The sequence below is a fragment of the Pollicipes pollicipes genome, unplaced genomic scaffold (assembly GCF_011947565.3).
Source record: "Pollicipes pollicipes isolate AB1234 unplaced genomic scaffold, Ppol_2.1 Scaffold_5724;HRSCAF=6776_pilon_pilon_pilon, whole genome shotgun sequence".
NCBI lineage: Eukaryota > Metazoa > Arthropoda > Thecostraca > Pollicipedomorpha > Pollicipedidae > Pollicipes > Pollicipes pollicipes.
The window spans coordinates 11,385,619-11,406,244 of NW_023596746.1; the positions used below are offsets into that span (position 1 = coordinate 11,385,619).

The window sequence follows — 20,626 nt, forward strand, 5'->3', positions numbered from 1 at the left end:
CGTGATTGGTGCTTATCTGTGTGAATATCTGAGCAGCTGTCTCTGAGTCGACCACCTGGTCAAGCCGGCTACGGGCAGATCAGATCTTGTCTTGCATTTCGTAAGCCGGCTGTGTACTTAGCGTGTCCCGTCATACTACAGGTCGTTCCGGTTGCGAACGTGACTTGGGGAACTTTTATTGGTCCGTGGTCACATTTTTATGTCATTGTCCGTCACGGTCGCCTTCATGTACCGTGCAGCATTGTAAAGGTGTTCCTTTTTTACCATACTTTATTGCACTTGCAATAATTCGGGTATTCTCTTTCTGCTGCAGTGCGAAGAAGTAAGTACTTCGGCGAAACTAATGGCAAAATACTTCGGTGAAATATTGCTCACATTCGTGAACTTCTTGGTTATGTTTTGATTTGCATGGCTACGAATATTTTGTGTCTAACCAGGACAGCTACCATAACCGTGAAATAGGACCGAAAGTCATGTTTCAGTTTCAGTTCAGTGTTTAGGTCTTTGAGCGAAAGCAATGTCCTATGTTTGCCTGACTGCAGGCACGCTGACCGCACGACGGGGCGATACCGGCTTTGCTTGCACTTTTTCATTTGGGAGATCGAACGAATTTTGTTACGCAGAATGCGTTTATTTTATGACAGCTGTCACCATGGATCGACCTTTGTACCTCTGTGCGTGTGCTGAACTGGTCCACATGTTTGACCCGCCACTCTAGAATCTGTTGTCTCTGGAAAAAAAATCATCAAAACTCGCTAAAAGCGCTAAAAAACCGTAGGTCTGTGTGAAAACGATACGCCAAAAAGCTCTGCTTCGGCCAGGCCCGACGCGTCCTTCAAGATCCGTTCCTGGTTCTCCTATCATCCATCAAGGTGTAATATTTCCCGAAACAGTTGCAAATAAAAAAGCTTTGATCATGCAAAGCTTCGTTTCTTTTCATGGTCTGAATTTGAGCTTACAAACCAAAGCAATTACACACGATCTCTCGAGCGAATAGTTCATGACTGTTCAGCTTAAGACCACCAGCGTCTCAGTGTTTTGAATGTGTGCCGGTTGTTCCGAGTGCTGACGAATGACCCATGCTTCCCATTTCCTGCGGCAGGCTATGTCCACTTGCGAGGTGAGAATCAAAATACTGATGGGGGGGGGGGGGGGCACTGGCCTGTCTGCTTCATCTGTTGCAACCAGCAATTTACCCGCCTAGCACCGTGCGGGTTTAGCTGCAGAGACAATAGTTCTCGTCTCTTCGACGTCTAGCTTTCTATATGAGACAAAGGGTGCATTTGTGTATGGGTATATTGCTTCACAAGTGTATTTTTTGGACCGTTAACAACTTTAGACGTATACGTACTTGCTCACCCACTTCCCTTTTCGTGATTCGTTCTCTCAAACGGACAGAAACAAAAAGCTGACAACGCGTAGACTCTACTGAAAGACGGGTATAACCGGTAACACTGATTGCTGGCAAAAAAATGCGCCGGCTCAGACTCCAATATACATTTTTAGACCACTGCATGTTAGACAGCAAAGTCACAATCTCTTCGCATAGCAGCGTTAAGCAAAACTGGTGGCCCCTGGGTGTTTCCGGTGCAGACACGGGTTTACACCATTTGTATGCAGAGCCGATTTCAGCTCTCCAGCTCTCGGCTAAGCACATTGCTGGAAGATGCATCCTGTTTTGGGCCTGCGAATGACTAGGCTATGATAGGGAGGATTTCTGCGTATTATGCACCACACTTTGGAAGATAGAGCTATCAGATATGACGTCACATCGTCCGTTACGTGCACGGAGTCGGGGTCACCGCCCGCGTTGACTTTGTTCGTGGAGATACGAATGTTAACATCAGCTGCGCGTGATGTGCATCTGTTATCGATAAGTTACGACATCGATGGAATGCAAAACGTAGTCAATACTTTTTCGTTCAGTAGCGACATAGCTATGGTACAAAGTCATGACACGTTGACGTCTGCGCGGTGTCGTGTACCGCTCGCTAGCCTTCTGCACGAGAACGTCAGAAAAGGCCGACTTCGTGCAGCTCGGCCAAACCCGCCCACTTCACCTTGATTTCAACGTGACCCGATGCACCCTGATGCAATGAGTAGGCCGGCGTGCCGCGCCCACACAGACGCCCCACTGTTCAACGAGCCGACACCAGCGACCGCCACCATTGAACAAACAGCCCGTGACTGATGCGCGATCATTCCGTCGCCTGACCCCCTCCCTCCCTCGTCTCATTTTACAGAGTCCTGCGATTCGATCAAGTGCGCGAATGCTGGCGAGCAGTGCGTTCTGGACCAAAACCGGCAGCCGCACTGCGTACGCTGCCTGCGCAAGTGCCACGACCGCAAGCCTAACCCCGTCTGCGGCGTCAACGGCGTCACCTACACCAGCCGCTGTCACGCTCGTCAGGCGGCCTGCCTGCTGGGCGAGGCCATCCCAACGGCCTATCGGGGCCCCTGCCGGCGTGAGTACCAGCGTCGACCGGGGTGGCCCGGAGCGTCGCCGGCCAGCCCCCAGCGACCGGGGCCGTTCGCTGGTCTGTTGGGGCGGGCGGCGTTCACGGTGCCCCGCATGGACCGGTTCCATTCATGACCAGCTGCCGTGGAGCGCGCCGAGCCGGTGCGGCCGGGGCTTGGGCGGCGGCGTGCCGGCCGTCTGGACCGTCTGGTGGTGGCGGCGTTCCGAGCCAAGCCGGGCGTGAGGGCACGCCGGCTGACCGGCCGGGCGCGGCCCTTCATCTGGCGACAAATCGGGGATGACACCGCCACAGCCGCGTACTTTCCCCGGGAAATCCGGATCGCCCTTGTGAGGGACGTCGCCGCAAGGGCGGCGGGCAACCTTGGGACCGAGTGTTGCCTCCCGCCGCGCGCCGTCCCGGAACACATGCACGTCATCTCGCTCCGCTGCACGGCGCGCGGCGCAGAAACGCGACCGGTTCAGCTGTTCAGAACGTGGATGCCGAGGAGTGCGCACCGGCCTATTCCGTGCGACATGACAGTGGTGTATTCAGTGCGACATGACACCGGCGTATGCCGCGCGATATGACAGCGGCGTATTCCGTTAGACATGCCAGCGGCGTATTCCATGCGCCATGACAGCAGCATATTCCGTGCGCATCACAGCGGCATATTCAGTGCGACATAACAGCGGCGTATTCCGTGCGACATGACAGCAGTGTATCCCGTGCGACATTACACCGGCGTGTTTCCTGCAACATTACACCGGCGTATTCCGTGCGACACGACGCCGGCGTATTCCGTGCGGCATATCCGCGACTTAGTCCGTGCGACGTGACAGCAACGTATTTCGTGCGACATTACGCCGGCGTATTTCCTGCGAAATGACATCGGCTTACCCCGTGCGACATTACACCGGCGTATTCCGCGCGACATTACACCGGCGTATTCCGTGCGACATGACACCGGCGTATTCCGTGTGACATGACAGCGGCGTATTCCGCGCGACATTACACCGGCGTATTCCGTGCGACATGACACCGGCGTATTCTGTGCGACATGACAGCGGCGCATTCCGTGCGACATGGCACCGGCGTATTCCGTGCGACATAACACCGGCGTATTCTGTGCGACATGACAGCGGCGCATTCCGTGCGACATGGCACCGGCGTATTCCGTGCGACATGACACCGGTGTATTCCGTGCGACATGACAGCGGCGTATTCCATGCGCCATGACAGCAGCTTATTCCGTGAGACATGACAGCGGCGTATTCCTGCGCGACGTGACACCGTATGCCACGACCAGGGCATATTCCGCGCGTGTCCAGATCGCCACGGACCCATTCAGAGACGGATTGCCAAGTGAAGTATTCATGTGATCGCTCCCATTGCTTCAAAGAATTTCCAAAGGTGTTCTGGTATTTCTGTCACGAAATGGAGTAACCTTTTGGACGCGCGTGAGGTCACGTCTTACGGCGTCGGATTGAGGGGTCGTTTTTGGCGCCCCCGGTTCGGACGCGACCATTGGAGATGGTGATTGATCTCGATCCGCCTCTGCCCCGTGCGACCTCAGTGTGGTCCCAATGTAGTGCGACTCTGGTGTGAGCCGAGCATGGCCCTGGTGTGTCTGTGTGATCCGAGACGGATCGCATCACCCGGGTGTCATTCCATGTGACATCGCCCTGACCCAAGAGGGTCACAACCTTGGCGTAATCCAACCATGATCCCGACACGGGCACGGCGTGACCCGCCGTAGCCCCGGCGTGACCCTGCTCCGACCTCTGTGATCCTTGTGACCGCAGCCGGCCTGACCTGCGAGAGGTTACGCTGCAAGTCAGGTCAACGTTGCCTGCTGAGCCCGGAGGGCGGCCGCCCGCGCTGCACCAGCTGTCGGCTGCGCTGCCGGCGCCAGGGCGGCACCAAACAGCTGCAGGTCTGCGGCTCCAACCACCTCACCTACCGCTCCTGGTGCCACATGATGAAGGACGCTTGCGCCACGGGCCTGGTCATCGACGTGCTGCACGCCGGCAGCTGCTACCCCCGGCGCTACGCGACGGACTCAGGTGAGGGCTGCAGGGTTCGGTGGCGGCGGCTGGGCTTCGGGTATGGCGGCGGCGGCGTGAAGTGGGGGGGGGGGGGGGGGGAAGTGTTCTGCTGATGCGGGGTTTGCTGGGCATCGGGAGTAATGTGTGTGTGTGGTGTGTGTGTGTGTGTGTGTGTGTGGTGTGTGTGTTGTGTGTGTGTGTGTGTGTGTGTGTGTGTGTGTGTGTGTGTGTGTGTGTGTGTGTGTGTGTGTGTGTGTGTGTGTGTGTGTGTGTGTGTGTGTGTGTGTGTGTGTGTGTTGTGTGTGTGTGTGTGTGTGTGTGTGTGTGTGTGTATGTGTGTGTGTGCGGGGGAAAAGAGGTCGTTTTCACAGGGCCCTGCCTCGGTGTTCTGGGCCCCGTCTGATCTGTCGTTAGCACCATTGTCAACCGGAATGCGTGACGTCATGCGTGCTGACGTCACGTTCGATGTGAAGGCCGACCGAAAAGTTTGTCATATTTACCTTCTTTATTTCATATCCCTTTTAACTACTTCAGACCTCACACTAACGCTAGCGTACCGCCTACCATCCACGCACTACCTATAAAGTGGTGCACAGAAGTGCGCCCCCTGCTCCGGTATTGCCATATCTATCCCACCTGCAAGCTGAGTGTTTCTTCCCATCCAATCTCATTAAGACTTCTTGCATTCCGATTTGGATTGTTCACGCGTTCTGTTTTTGTAAAAGATCTATTGATCCTTCGCTGCTACTTATGCTGACATAAAGCCCATTTTTTAATGAACTTCGAATTGTTCAGACAAAGGCCGAGTTCGAGACACGAGGCGCGTCGTTCCTATTTTCCAACCTTTACGATTACTGTAGAGCTCTTAGTTTATTGATGAAGGCAACTAAATGCCACGCCAATCACTGTTACTCACCTTTTCATGGCTTCTTTTGGCAGTCCAATGTTCTTCGTATTTATCCTGCTTCGCATTTACCCGAGATTTATTTAATCTGGCGGCGCTTTCTCTCTAAATATGCTGACGAGCTGACAAAAAGTCCTGTCAGCATCGTCAGCCGTTGCGTGACGTCACAAACCATGTGACTGTGGGCACGTAACGCGACATAGAGAGAATACTGGGCTGTGATTGGTGCTGACAAACGTGCTGACGACAGATCAAACGCGGCCCTGGCGTTCGCCCTTGTGTGGTTTTAATAGCAGACTGCGTGGCATTGCCGGGAAGCACTTGGAGAAGAGGAAGATAAACCTGAAGCCTATTCCAGGGACATCATTTTATCATGACCACTATCAGAAGGTTATCTGTGAATCGCAAGTGGAAAATGGCGACAGATTGGGGACTTTGAACATCCACGCAATGTCGCACATTCAACGTAAACAATTGTAAACTTAAGCACACGTAAACATTCCGCTAGAAGCACGGCAATAAGCAAGGTGCAGACGCGGGATCGATTTACTCGCAAGCGTCATCGAACCTTGTAGGATCGCAACAGGTTATAACACAGGGCATGACCAGACAAAAAAAGACCCTGGTACCGTGGTCACGGGGCCATCCGGGTTTCCAGATCGTTTTGGCACAGCTTCGTGATGGGAATGACTTGGTCGCGGTTGGGGCGTGTAACCCGGCCACCTCGGGGGCTTCCGTCAGGAGTTTGGCGGACGCTAGTCCCGTCGAAATGTTTGCGTATTCTAGTTGTTTAAACAAGGCAGTGCGGTTTTGCGGAAAGCCTCGCACGCACTTCCCGTCCTCCAGTATGTCCCGTAGCGGCGGAACTGGCGCATAAAACGCTGCTCCCTCCTCCGAACGTACATCATGCACCATCTACTTCACCATGCGATGGATTTGACGATATGCAATGAATATCATATATGATACGACAGCACTCACACCGATGCCAGTTGCAATTGCCCTTATTCCAAGGTTTTTGGGCCTTGATGAACGCCTGTATTTTCGAGCTTAGCACCGCCAATGTTTCTCAGTATTATCCACTCGCTGGTATGTGTCGCTAGGGCTTTACGACTCACTCAGCTGCTGATTTTATCTGGCGTCGCCTGCCGCTCACCGCGACAGAAAGGGCGGGATCCACCCACTACAGCACGCCTAACCAGCACTTCTGCAATCGCTGGGCTGGGCGTGCTCCGCCCGGCCTCCCCTGGCCGGCCCCACAGGCGGTGATGTCGGAGTGGCGACCGTCCCCGAGCGGCCCGGCCCCGTCTCGCACTGACCCGGCCGCTCTCGTCCGCAGCCGGCCACAACGCGACGGCGCCGTTCGCCGACTTCCCGTTCCTGCTGTCGCACCAGCTGGACTGAAAGGGGCTGTCCCAGCCAGCCCTGGCTGGTTGCGCGCGGACGCACGGAACGCCGGCCGACGCCCCCTCCCCTCAGTCCTCCCGCCTCTCCGTGACGTCAGAGCGCCGGCACGTGCAGGGCGCGCCATGGGCCGCATATGGCAGCACCGGGGCCGGTCGCCGTGCGGCGGTGACGGCGCAAAAAGACGCAATAAAGCGCGGCCGCAGGCGCCGGGCGGAGCCGGTCGGCCTGCCGGCCGGCCGGGCGCCACCTGGCGAGGCGACGCCGCCGGCCGCGAAGGGGGCGGCCGCGCGCCGGGCCCACGCACCGAACAGGCGTGCTGTTAATGTACCTGATGGGGTTCGGCGGTAGCGGCGGCAGCGGGTGCCCTGGAATGCAGCGGCTCCGCCGGCGGGCGCGGCGCTGTGCTATCAGAGACAGGTGCACCGCGGAGGGGCGTCAGCGCCGGGGCCCGCGCCGTCACGAGGCGGTGACGTCATGCTGCTGTAGCGTGGAAGCTGTGGGCGGCGGTAGATGGCGAGGGACGTAAGCTGTCTCTCTGATGTGGTCTACCTCAGCGGTGGAGTGTGGTTTGTATGTGTACATACGTCGATGTGTCGGGATGTGCGTTTCCTTCCACCCAGCAGCCGGGATGGCGTCTGCCAAAAGGGACGACGTTCTGCATTGTTCTGTGACACTGATGTTGCGTGCACCCTCTGAAAGTCACGCGGCTTTGCTAGCAACGTGCAAGATGGCGAGTTGCCGGAGAGTGCCGGGAATCCACTACGGCCTGGCGATGGCCGGGGCCGAGCAAGACCTCGACGCCTTTCTCGCCGTGCGATCCGTGCTTTGTGCTCCGCGCAGTGTATTGTGCGTATGTACATAATTATAGCGTTGGCGAACTTCGCCAATACATGCCGTCTCCACACTTGTGGCGAATACAAGAAAGCGTGCATGTATGCTCATTATGGCCTTTCTCTACGGCGAGCAGCACACTGATGCGCCACTGGGGCACTACGCAATAGTGCCGTTTTATTCGGCCAGAAGGCTATTATTTTCTCCGAGCGCACGAGACCCTGACGACAAGAATTATTACGTCGCAAAACGCAATGATTCTTCTTATAACGAAAGAAATCATTCGGCGCAATGTTTGTATACGAAGCCAACATCAACACATTAACAGTGCTGACACCATGTTGATGCAATGTTGATGCAATGTTGATTCAACGCCGTGTACAAGCCATATGCAACGAGCGTTCGGATTACAGCTGCGAACCCCAGGACCTCTTACGCTACAGTCACCGCGCTGCGGGCTGGAGCCGCCTCCCGACAGGGCCACTCTGAGCGAGTACCTCGAAACAAGGATGTCACCAGGGGTCACAGAGGGCGCGCCCCCTCCTGCTGCCACCACCCCACCCCACCCCAACCCCGAGCCGAGAGGATTGTGCTAGATTCTGGACTATCTCGCAGGAACTCCTCCCAAACTCGTGGAAGTTCCAAGAAAATATAGCATTCTCCCCCCCCCCCCATCGAGAAAATTCTGGATACGTGCCTGCTCCGAACCGCTGCTCGGGCGGACTGATCCCATTCATTTGGCGTCGTGGTCGGCGTGTCTGCTGAGCGATGGACACCACCGAAGCAGCAGGCAGACGGTACACCGCACCCCGGCCTCAACAGGTCACACGTGCATAATGAAGAGGTTGCCGACAGGTGCATGGCGCGGAGAGGAAGTCCTGGCTGGCCTTCGCCGACCTGATCAGCTGCGATTGATGTCCGCATGTAAAGTGTGTTGGAAAGGCCGGCGGCAACAAACAACTACGCTAGCCCAGGGTGTACATAATTTTCTACACAGAGGTGACGATCGGGGCTCGTGATTTTCATGCTCGTCGGTCTACAAGACGTGGTGAGTTCCCGTTCATGCAAATGTGGACACTGCACCTCCCGGTGGCCCAGTTGGTTAGAATACCTGTCTTCCAATGCACTCACCCGTGGCGGGGTGGGGGCGAGTTGGTTTAGGTGCTCGCTGTTTTCACCTGGCTAGGATGTCCTGCTGACAGTGACAGTGCCCTCGCTTCACATCAGTGGAGGTCAGCGACCAGGACTGGCGCAATGATGTAGCACGTCGAGCTTCCATCGATAAAAACGCCGCCGTTGACCCGGAATTTCGCGATCGGCTGTGTATATGTGGGGGACGGGGAGGGGAACAATCCACACGGCAAGCACTGCCTAGTGTGGACGATTATTCTGGAAATCAGTATAATCAAAAGGTTTTGACTATCCGTCATTGGGGCTTTACGAATCACTCAGCTGCTGTGGCTGCATGGCTTCGCCTGCCTTCCATCCCGGCAGGAAGTGCGGGCACCGCGAGGAGTCGAGCCACGCGCCCCTGGTTGACCGGATACGCAGCTTAACCACATTACTATCGGCATGCCAAGGTTTGAACTAAATGTTAACAAACACATACCTAGATTTGTAAGCACGTGCCTGCAACTACCTATGAAATGTATAGTATATATACCTATCTACAACGATTACTTGCCTGCTTGCGCTACGCAGACGCGAGTGTCATCAAAAACACATCCAGAATTTTGTGTTGCCGAGATACGAGGACACATGGAAACAAATATAATGCCAGAAATTATTCCCAGCCTGCAGCCGGCCCGCAGCAATCAAAGCTGTACTACTTTTCTCACAAGAGATCCTAGAGGTGAAGCTTAGTACAGTTGTTTGGTGATACACACATGACACTTTTTTGTAAACGTTAACGCACATTCGTCTTCTGTGTTAAGGAAAAAGCCCGCTGTAAGTTAACACAGCTTATCTCGATATATTCCAATCGTTCCATGACGAACAGCTGACGAGGTCGCACCTTACAGCTTTATGCAATTTGTCCGGAAACAACCATTTCCAACGAACTTAGACTGCGGTATGCTATTCATTTAGGACCAAGGAAACGGTTTTGCAAGGTTGGTTTAACGTGATATTCAAAGCCAAACAACAATAGCAATGTAACTATAGCTGGAGGACAGTAGCCAGAGCCGTGACTGCCTCTGGAGCAGATCCTAGCTGGGGGACAGTGGCCAGAGTGGCTGCTTCTGGAGCAGCTCCCAGCTGGAGGACGGTGGCCAGAGTGGCTGCCTCTGCAGCAGCTCCTAGCTGGAGGACAGTGGCCGAATCGAATAGCAGCCGCTGGCCGCTGCTGAGATCTGTCAGCAAGTCTTTCTCTGGGCCCTATGCGAATCCTTCTGCCACCTGAAAGATCACTGTAGGTCGTGTTTCGACCGGCGCTGACAGTGCCTTGCTAAGAGGGCATGTGCACGAGTGCGCACCACTGCTGACGCCGTTGCATAACTTGAAACCTTCTCAAGGGTCGAGCTCATTTGCGCGTAGCTGATGCACAAACCGAAGGACCGGTCGCTGTTGACTCACTTCAGGTAGGCCCAACATCCTTCCATGCATGTCCATATTTGTCCGCGCACTATCCCAGCCCAGTGCATCGCTGTCTGTGCAATGTTCTCGTTGCACGTGACGATCAGTTCAACAAGGTGACCAACCACCTCACCTATTTGTGAAGTGCGGTGCGTGATGTGCTCTGACCCTGGTCCCCATAATACCATCACATGCCTTGGCGCTCGTGTTGAGTTCTGAAATAAAGGCCGCGTCAACGATTTCAGTTACAATTTTGTATTAACTACGTGCGTTCCGATGCGCGTGTTCTGCGTCAAGCATCGTTCTTGCACGCTCAGTGACACCTTATTGCCGTGCTGCGTGCATAGCTCGCCATATTTTCTCGGGATCAATCACAAAACGTTTGTCATCTTGCGAAACACACTCAGTGTTCGCCTAGAAGTCATCACAACTTGCAATAGCCGACCGGTTGAACCACGCACAGCGGTCAGCCGCGAGGGCAGTTTGGGCCAGGCCATTAGCGTTTGTTCGCGAGGACCGGCCGCTCACAAGGATGGATACTGACGAGTTTGAAGACAGGACTCGCTGGGTGGTGGAGGGGGGGGGGGGGGGGGAGGTAGGTGCCGCCGGTGCTGATTTCCGATGAACCCCGCTACCTCTTTCTTTCCCCAGCTGGCACACTGAAAGCCAGCAGTGAGAGCGTCGAACGGCGCTCCCTTCCCTCGCTCCAGCTGGCGGACGGATAGCACTGGCTAAAAGCAAACAATGGCAATTACAGCTGTCTGCAGTGCTGGCGTTGGTACACACGAAGTCCACCCGTCGCCCTGCGCCTCTGAACTTTGGACCCATTGCGCTGGAGAGTAAGCTGGCAACGCACGGCCAGATGCGCTTTAACTGCGAATGAAGTCTCTCCAAAGTCAACGCGTTTGACCGCCGGAGGGTTCATGTGTCCAGTAAGAACAGAAACATTTCTTGTTTTTTTGTTTTGTATTATAGACCTTTTGGCCAGAAATGACCATTTCAGGGCTATGGGATGAAAGAAAATTGTTTACGGTGGGGCAGCCTAGCATGGGCGTGGAGGGCCAACCGCCGAGCTCTAAGCCGCGCATGTGCGCTGTGTGCCCGGTCGGGGTCCCCCTTCCCACGAGGCTCTCGGCCCACTCATGGCTGACACATGCAGCCTGCCCCGGACAGGCGGCGGGTCGCGAAGATGCAGGAAGAAGCAAGGCAGGGGATAAGGGGGACAGATGAGCAGAGACATTTAGACAGTCGATGCCAATTGGCGGCTTCCGACTACGACACTCCGACACAAATATTGTTCGCCGCAGCAAAGGTAAGAAGGAAAGTAAAGACTTACAGCACAGGCTTTTCAAAATTACTGTCAGAGCTTTAGGCATCAGGTCTCCCAAATCAACACATAGCACTAGTTGTACCCATTTTAGAGCACGGAAACTCAATCACATGAGTAGTTCACACTTATCCGCGTGGCGGTGCTGCTGTCACCTATGTTAAGCAAACATCACGATTTGGATCGGCAGGGCTTGCTGGAAGCTGTGCTTAAGTGAAACATATTTCTGTCATGGCTGTTCTTATACTTGGCCCGGTAAAATACGGCGTGTTATTTTGGTTCCTCAATAAAAAGTCCCTTCGCGACACACAGCCCTACAGAATCATGCATGCAGGAGTACATGCGGTCCTAAGGAAGGGGTTATGCTCGTCTCCAGATTTTGTTCCACAATTTGAAACCCCTCCACTTTGCATTTCGGTTACCCCTTGGGTATCCCGAAAAACAATGCATGAACTGGCTCTGACATCAAAATCGTGGGAGCTTTGTACAAGATAAACATGCGACGCTTACATATACCAACATCACCGATGACGTGAGCTGTGTAGAACACAGTGTGAGCGCACCTTTGCGTTTGTATTAACTTCAATAGCATGTTTATTCTTACAACACTTTTTCGGTGCACTCGCAGAGGTCCGAGGACGAGCTGACCACTCATCGGGCTACAGGTACAAGGCGTGGCACCTCGGCTGGGTGGCCCCATTCGCCCTATGCTCTCCCATCCTGGACGAACCTTGTCCTTGTCACTGCAGGGGCCCCGGTGTACTTTGGGGTCCACTGAAATTCTGCGGTCATGTGGCTGCAAAGGTCCATTGGGTCCCTTGGCCTTAAAAAGGCCGCTGGTCCTCTTCCAATTACAGCATCAGTGGTCTTTGGGCTTGACCAAGAGGTTTGGGCGCAATCGATGTATTCGAATTTGATCAGGACGCTTGACCATGCGAGATCTTGCTGGGCTCAGGAGCCCTTGAGGCTTCCTGGACAGCGATCAGGTCCAGAGATCCTCTAAGTGTACACATGAGTTTCTCGGTGGGCAGGCGTCTTCCACTGACAGCTGGCGCTCCACCAGTTATGGAATACGCACACTAGTGCGCTTAGTGTTATCCCCATTACGGGGCCCTTTGTATGTTCGGGACTTTCCTGGGGCTTTCTTTTGGAGGAAATGTAATGTGCTCACCCCTCTATCTTTAAAATAGTGCCACTACCCAGCCCCCCACGCATCCAATTTTTTGGCAACACCAAGTAGACAAGGTGAGGTTATTTTAAGATTCGTATGTAAATTACTGCGTAATTTTGTGATAACCGTTAGTGGCCTGTGGAGATTTTAATCGTTTGGTGTTATTTTCTTTTGGCAGGGTGACTCAGGCTTAGGATGCAGTTCATAGAAAGATCCGAAGCAGATGTACGTTGTGCATGGGAGCGTTAATAGCAGCAGCTTTGTTCGAGGAATACAGGCTTGCTGTAATTCAGGGTATACCCTCTCGGGAACGGGTCAAATTACGAAGATCCTTCGAGCTCCTGTCAACGTAAAGCTTGCCAATGTTTACTAAATACAGACATGTCGCGAATACGGTGATGTATCCGTGTATGCTAGCGCGCACATGAATCAGTGCAAAACTCGCACTTACAAGATACAGACCAGACCCTCAAGAAGTGCTGGCGATCACAGATCACAAATGCCAGCAACGCAGAAACATCTTCTAGAGCTCCAAGTGGTATCAAAGCATAAAAAAGCGGTTTAAGAAAATAAAATTGTGGCCATGGTGCCGTTGTATCGCACAGGTAGTGATGCCTAATGTGAGTCCTTTCTCGATTTTCGGTAGCCCATTATGAACCTAATTTGGGGGTTTTGCAGGGCTGAGATGGGATCCTCTCGGGCCTAATAGCAAAAGCACTCGTGAATATAGCCTAATATAAATAAAAAACTCGTGAATAAAGCCTAATAGCACTCGTGAATATAGATCACGAGTTGTCTATAAACAAACAAACATTCTCATACTCGAGATGTGCCATTTATGAGAACTAGGGAGTGTTCCACGTTTGAATGAGGTTTTGAGCTGAGTAAGTTATTTTGAGGATCATTCGGAGTAGTTCACAGCCCTGCCCTTTTCAATATACCCTTGACCTTAATGGACCCTTATGCAACCCTCTGGTGGATATATAAAATGCTGCATTTCGAATTTGAACAATTTAATTGACAATCAACTCAAATGCTGAGTTGGAATGAAACCTCTGTTCAGTTCCAAACAAAGTTTGTTTTCGCACGCAACGGTGGCTGCTTTTCTTCACTGATCTTAGCAACAAATTTTCTGAAGACGTCATAGTGGTAAATAAATAAAGCGCTCTTCTTACTCTCTACTCCTGGGGTGCACGAAATGTTTAGATGTATGCCTATCTTGGTTGTTGAAACAATGCGGTTAGAGTTTTCAAGATCACCAACGCATGCATGGCGCTAAAAAATGTCACCCAATCTTACAACCTCATTGCCTATGCAGGGCTCAGGACCGAGAAAAATATGAGTGCCCTATCTGTGTCTGGCGTACGTCAGCACGAATGCACGCATGAACGGTTTTCAGTTGGCCGAAACCAATGTACAGCGTTAAGAGCAAATTTCAAACACCATTGGTGGTTTGGTGATTGCCATTCATTACTACAATTATATCAATATTTAGTTCCTCCTAGCATTGCACATGGCCCCGTAGTGTATGCAGGTGTTAGTGAGAATAATCTAAAATCCCTAGCTGTCATTCAAAATGTGTTTTTGCGGCTCGAGCAAGGAGCACTGCGGACGTCTCCAATTCCCGCACTCGAGGTAGGTGCATACCTTACGCCTCTCCCTCCGACGTATAGAATTCACCTTGATATACATCACAAAGATTCGACAAAATCCCAACCATCCAAAATTTACCTCTATACATACATGGCCCGAGTTGATCCCACATACGTAGGACCGGCAGAGCGTCGCTCGGGCCCGGCCATGTTTTAGTGCCCTTTCGACTAGCATATATAATTTTAGGGCTGTGGATGGAGGAAAATAAATAACGGTGGGGCGGGAGTACATGCGTCTTAGGCGTCAAGCCCCAAGGCTAAGTCCGCGCAGGAAACACTCTGCGCGGGGTACACTTGGCCCCTGGACGGAGCCTCCACCTGGGTCCACTCGGGTCTCTTTGGCCCGTTCGTGGCTGCCGCATGCAGCCTGCCCCAGACAAACGGGATGTTGGGAAATGCAAGGTTAGGCAAGAAAGAGTATATCGACCGAGTGGTTTAGTGCGACTGACTTTGGCTTTGCTTGTTTAAGGGCGTTTCGGCCCGCTCGGGCCTATTTCATGACTTGAGAAAAAAGCTATAAAAAGAGAGAGCATTCATATGATTTGGAACATGTTTGTACGTTTTAGAAAAGTGAAGAAAATATCAACCAAATGTGGATGGCCATCACCTAAAAAGGTTTTTACAAACAACTCTGAATTATACTGGCGACAATAGTTCCGCACAATATTTCGTTCTTGTTCGGGTTTTCTGCCTCCAAGAAGGACATGTTTGATTGCAAGAGGACGACCACATGGCTGACCAAGGGGACGAGGCTGTTGCTGATGTTGACGAGGCTGTGAGTGAGCTTTATATGTCCAAGTCGGAGACGGGTCAACACCTTCTCCTCCAAACCGTCTGCGCAGTTTACTGATGTCCATGGTACAATGTCTGGTTTGATGTCACGAAGTTGGCTTCCATTGTTCCCTGTTCATTGTCGTTGCCAAAGTCGTTTTGTCAAGTCATGAATGGGTGTCCTCAAAGCGGTATGGTCAACAGGGAGGGGTGTAGCATGAGGGGCCGCCAAGGCTTTCTTGGCCAATTGGTCGGTCTGCTCATTTTCTGCGATGCTTCTATGGCATGGGATCCACAAAAATTTGGTTTTTATGTTCCGTGTATTTAAAGAGGGATACATGTTATTATATTGACAAGGAGGTGGTGAATTAGGCCGCGGTCAATGAGTGAATGTAGAGCCGCCTTCGAATCGGAGCAGATCACTGAATTCCTGGTCCCATAATGTAGTCATATATGTTGCAGGGAAAGAAATAGAGAACATAATTCCGCAAGGAAAACAGATGTGCCATCTGTAGTATACATTTTTGTGAATAATGTTTGTGGCATTGTATAGCACACCCGGCGAGGTTTTCGGTCCTGGAACCATCGGCATAAATAAAGTGACAATTTGGATGTTTTGCAAACATGCCGTTAAACTCTTGTTGTGCATGAGCTGTTGTCACAGAGCCTTTTAGATTTGTAAAAAAAAACTGTCCGTGGTATCAACTACCAGGGAGGCACTATTACGTCATGGGGCCATGCGGCGGAACGTAATTTAAGCTTTGGCAGAATACGGTCACACGAGACACGATCGTGAGGCCCGAGCGACGTTCTGCCGGTGGTCCTACGTATGTGTAATCAATTCGGGGCCATGTATGTATAGAGGTCAATTTTGGATGGTTGGGATTTTGTCGAATCTTTGTGATGTATCTCAATGTGAAGCCCATACGTCAGAGGGAGAGAGGCGTAGTGTATGCACCTACCTCGAGTGCGGGAATTAGAGACGTCCGCAGTGCCCCTTAAGCGAGCCGCAAAAACATATTTTCAATGACAGCTAGGGATTTTAGATTATTTTCATTACCACCTGCAAACACTACGGGGCCATATGCAATGCTAGGAGGAACTAAATATTGATATATTAGTAGTAGTGAATGGCGATCAGAACCGACTATTTACCCTGAAGTGCATCTGAACAAATTAAAACGTGTCATACATTTGTTGCGGACATATTCGACGTGTGCGCGCATTGATAATTTCGGGTTTAAAACAATACCAATAAATCTTAATGATGAAACAAAAAGAATGTGGTTGTCTTCAAGGTGCAGAGAAAATGCTCTTGTGTCTCATCGCCTATTTACTGAAAATCATAACCGCTGATAATTTTTTTTTTTAGAACATCGGAAACCATGGTATCGTGACCATTGTTGTACCTGATCTTAATGCGCCTTGGAGGCGTGATAGTGAGCAATCGTATTCCTAAACACCAGATTGCCTAAACACCAGATCGCGTTGTCATCTGCAAAAAGTGGATTGGAAATGCCAGGAGAGAGTTTATCAAATAAATCATCAATCATGTTGTTAAAAATTATATGATAAATGCAGCTACCTTGCGGCAGTCCGTTTTCTAAGAAGTGGCCATCAGAAACAGCCGATTGACACCTGACACGAAACGGCTGTGTCTCTGAGAGCAATCCCACAAGGTAGTGTGCTAAATTTCCCTTTAACTCTAACTTACAAAACATTAAAATAAGTGCCGCTTTCAATACCATATCCTAGGCGCGATTAATGTCAATACGGCTGTGACTTGGCATTTTTGCCGCAATGAACGACGAATGTCTGTTTCCAGGCGAACATTATGGCCACAGGTGGTACAGTTGCATCTAAATCCACATTGTCTGATATCAGCTTATCATGATCTGGCAATCAAGCGAGGCGCTTTCCAACCATGCGTTCCAGTGGTTTTCCAAGGCAGTTGGTGACCACAATGGGACGATAGTTGGCTGGGTCGTAAGTGTCCTTGCCTGGTTTTGGAAGTTTGATGATCATGATGGTCTTCCATGTGTCTGGAAAACATGGGAAGACCAAAGATCATTGATAATTCTCTAAATGAGATGAAGCATGTTGTCAGATAATGGCGAAAGAAGGAATAGTGCACTTGATCCTACCGACTGAAGCATTAACAGTGAATTTAATTGCATCGCAGAACCCTGGCAAGGAAAATGGTACATGGCAAGTCTCTGTTTTGGTAGAAAGGAAACAGACCGGAGGCAATTGAAAAATAAGCCGTGCATACTTTAGGCAACAGTGTTCATGATTTGAGGCGGTGTGGTAATTAAATCGTTGTTGACTCTGAGAACTGATAGTGAAAATGAGGGCCGCTGATGAAAATTATATACTGGCCGCTGTCAACCGTAATGGGAAATTTTGCCAGGAACATCGTTGCAGCAGCCTTTACGAGCATTCAGGTTTTTGCGCGTTCAGTGTCACGAGCGTAGTTAATTAGGAATATCACGATTTCGTTGATAACTTCTGATAGCACGTTTTCATCTTGCAATCGCCTTTTTTATTTCGTCTGTCCACCACGGCAAGGGGCTGCGTTGAGGTCGTGGGCGAGTGAGAGGAACGCCGTGGAAGCTGCTGTGCAAACAATGTTTCTAATCCGTTCCATACCCTACACTGGTGTGGTGTATAGTGCTTTGGTGTCTTCAAATTTGGCCCAGTCGGCTTTGTGTGTATGCCATCGGGGTATGAAAAGATGAGCAGGTTCATCAGCGGTCATGGATGTGGTGCAGAGCTTGATGGTAAAGTGATCACCATCGTGAACATCTCCATCAACCGACCAGTCAAAGAAAGTAGCGATAGCAGGGGATCATACTGATAGGTCCATTGCTAACTCCTAGCCAGATGCCATGCGATGATAAGCATTACTGCCTGTGTTAAGGAGTGCCAAATTATGTGCATCTAGGAAGTCTTCGATAATTCGTCCGCGGCGATCAACTACTTGTGCGCCATCGCTCCGAACCAGGCTATGTCCGTTGAAATTGCCGAGGATAAGATATGGATTTGTAAATTGTTGAACATGCTGGGTAAGGTGGCGTGAGAGTTGATAATCATCAATCTCCGGAGGTAGGTATATGAAGCATATGTCAATGTCACGGCCGTGTGAGCGCATTGCCGCCGCAACGGCTTGCAGAGGTGTGTTTAGATTAAGCTAAGCGTGAACAAAATCGTTGGAAACATGCAGGGCAGCCCCACCATGGCGGCGCTCCCCTCCAGTTTCGTCTCGATGATATAACGAGTAATTGATGAGGTTGAAATGATAAGGGCCAGGAGGAAAGAACTTTGCTTCTTAAACGGCAAGGATGATTGCCGTCAAGAGTAAGAAAACGATTTTGTTTCGGCCCATTTACTAATAAGTCCCAACAGATTGATTTAATTCGTTTGGGATGGCCAACAGACACTACTTTTTCTAAAACGGACATTTTCGTCGCATGGTTGTACGACAGCTTACTAGCCGAGCGTACCCAGTACGGCCTCGGAAGCCTGGCGGTGGCTGGTCAGTCTCGAGCTGAGGTCAGTGGCGGGTCGAGTACGCACCGGAGCGGTCGAGCTCGGGTGAGGGTCACTGCCGGGTTGTCTGAGGGACGAGCGGCGGTCAGACACCGCAGCGGGTCCTGCGCGCAACCCAATGGAATGATTCGTAGGCGCGCATGAGTCATCAGGAGAAGTGGCCGTCCGTCGTCAATATCCAAAGGAGCATCAGTGTTCGGGCCGAGTCACGATTTGTGCTATGTAATGCAAGCATTTGGACAGTGGTACGGTTTCTGATGGAAAGAAGACTGGGAATCGAATGCATTAAGAGTAGCACTATAAACTAGCATGTGAATGCAAGAAAGCAATATAGAATCACGGACCAATATAGAAGAAGTCCACAATGGAGGACTAAAACATGCGCATATAACGACATTTGTGTTCTGAAAACACTCACCAATTAGCATTCTCGACTAGGCAGAGTCTTACAAGTGAGTCAGCCCGCCTGCTACGACGGCAGTTTCGTACCGCCAGTTCGGCAGCCCCTATAGAGTCATGCAGACGCCCCACGAGGCAACCAAACGATGACCTATTAGCAGCATGTGTACTAAAACATGAACTTGTGTCGTCTAAAGCAGTCTTTAACACTTCAAAGAAAATAATAATTTACAAGTGAGCTTGCGTCATCGGACTGGATGCTCTCCTCAATATCGGGAGACGTAGGACACTCCCTTCAAAACAAAAATTGGCCTCGTTCCGGGCTACAGAGCTGGTATTATCTCTCCTAGATCTGCGATGCTCGCTTTTGCAGCGAATCGAGTGACCGAAGGACTTGTGCAAATGAAACGCACAATTTGAATCATTGGAGCCATGTTGAAAGGCTTAAATTCCCACCTCATGCCTTCCCAGCTTCAGCTCCAACGTACCCCACTCCAAAGGTGGGACCATTTCCCTCCTGCATGGCGGTTAGCAACAGCGAAGACCGACCCACGCCCGGAAATGCCTGCAGTCTTGTCCATTCGCATCGCACGTATCTAGCCTGCGAGGGCATGCTCCTCGGTTGAGTCATTTCCCATTGCAGCGGTCTGTGCGGTCACGGACACATTCCTGGCCTGCCCCGCCTTCGGAGCCGGCCGGCGGGACCATTCCATGGCGCAACACCTTGATAGAGGGTGCCGGAAATAGGCGTCAGTCGTCCTCAGTTGCCCTCCAGCACTCGCAAGTTTGGTGTCGATGGTTGTGTGTCGAACGGGTCATTTGCATGCTGAACAGGGCTACTTTTAGAGTTCGTGATTCCGTATATACTGACTCTAGAGACGATATGATTCTGGTTGCGTGGGAACATCCAAAACGACGTAAGACGAGATCACCCGACCTACTTGTTATACCAATATAGCACGAACGGCTAAAAATAGGACGTTATCTGTCCGCCTGGTAGTTCAGTGAAGTCCTTTTCAGCGCTTGCTGTTTGCCCCGACTGGAAATGGCCCGCCGCTAGTGGCAATGGATGGAACGGCCTGCGTCGCTAAAAGTCCGTGACTGAGGCACGGCGGGCTGTTCCGAGCGCAATGGCACATAGCTTGCGTCATCAAATTCTACCGTTGACCTGGAATATCACGATCGGAGCTTGCGGTCTGGGCCATCGCTACAAACACTATTTAGCATCGGATTTGGTTCAACACCCCCTCCCCCCCCCCCATTCAAAGACTTAAAAAGGACAAAAACTTACAGGTAATGTTTCACATCTGCAGATGTCAAGGAAGGCATCATACATTTTTAAATAAGCTCGCTTGTAAATATTTGGTCTGCCTTTTAGTAAAAAGACCGCTCTAGACAACCAAATATCATCTTAGCAAATATCTTCCCAATGCGTCATCGTTTGATTATGTCATGGCACGTTATTATAATGTCATAGTCGCTGCCAGACTGGCCGGGTCAGAATTGCCAATGATTTAGCAATTCTGACTGGGCTGGG

At 51.4% G+C, this 20,626-nt stretch overlaps 1 protein-coding gene across 1 annotated transcript in view; it reads left to right on the forward strand.

The window, feature by feature from the left end:
* LOC119102662 (follistatin-like) overlaps nucleotides 1-6,837 on the forward strand; it is an 8,128-nt gene extending 1,291 nt beyond the window's left edge. The window contains exons 2-4 of the mRNA XM_037226122.1: nucleotides 2,244-2,465; nucleotides 4,262-4,522; nucleotides 6,748-6,837. Coding sequence (XP_037082017.1) covers nucleotides 2,244-2,465; nucleotides 4,262-4,522; nucleotides 6,748-6,812 — 548 coding nt within the window. The 3' untranslated portion in view covers nucleotides 6,813-6,837. The remainder of the gene's footprint in view (nucleotides 1-2,243; nucleotides 2,466-4,261; nucleotides 4,523-6,747) is intronic.
* The last annotated feature ends 13,789 nt before the right edge of the window (nucleotides 6,838-20,626 follow it).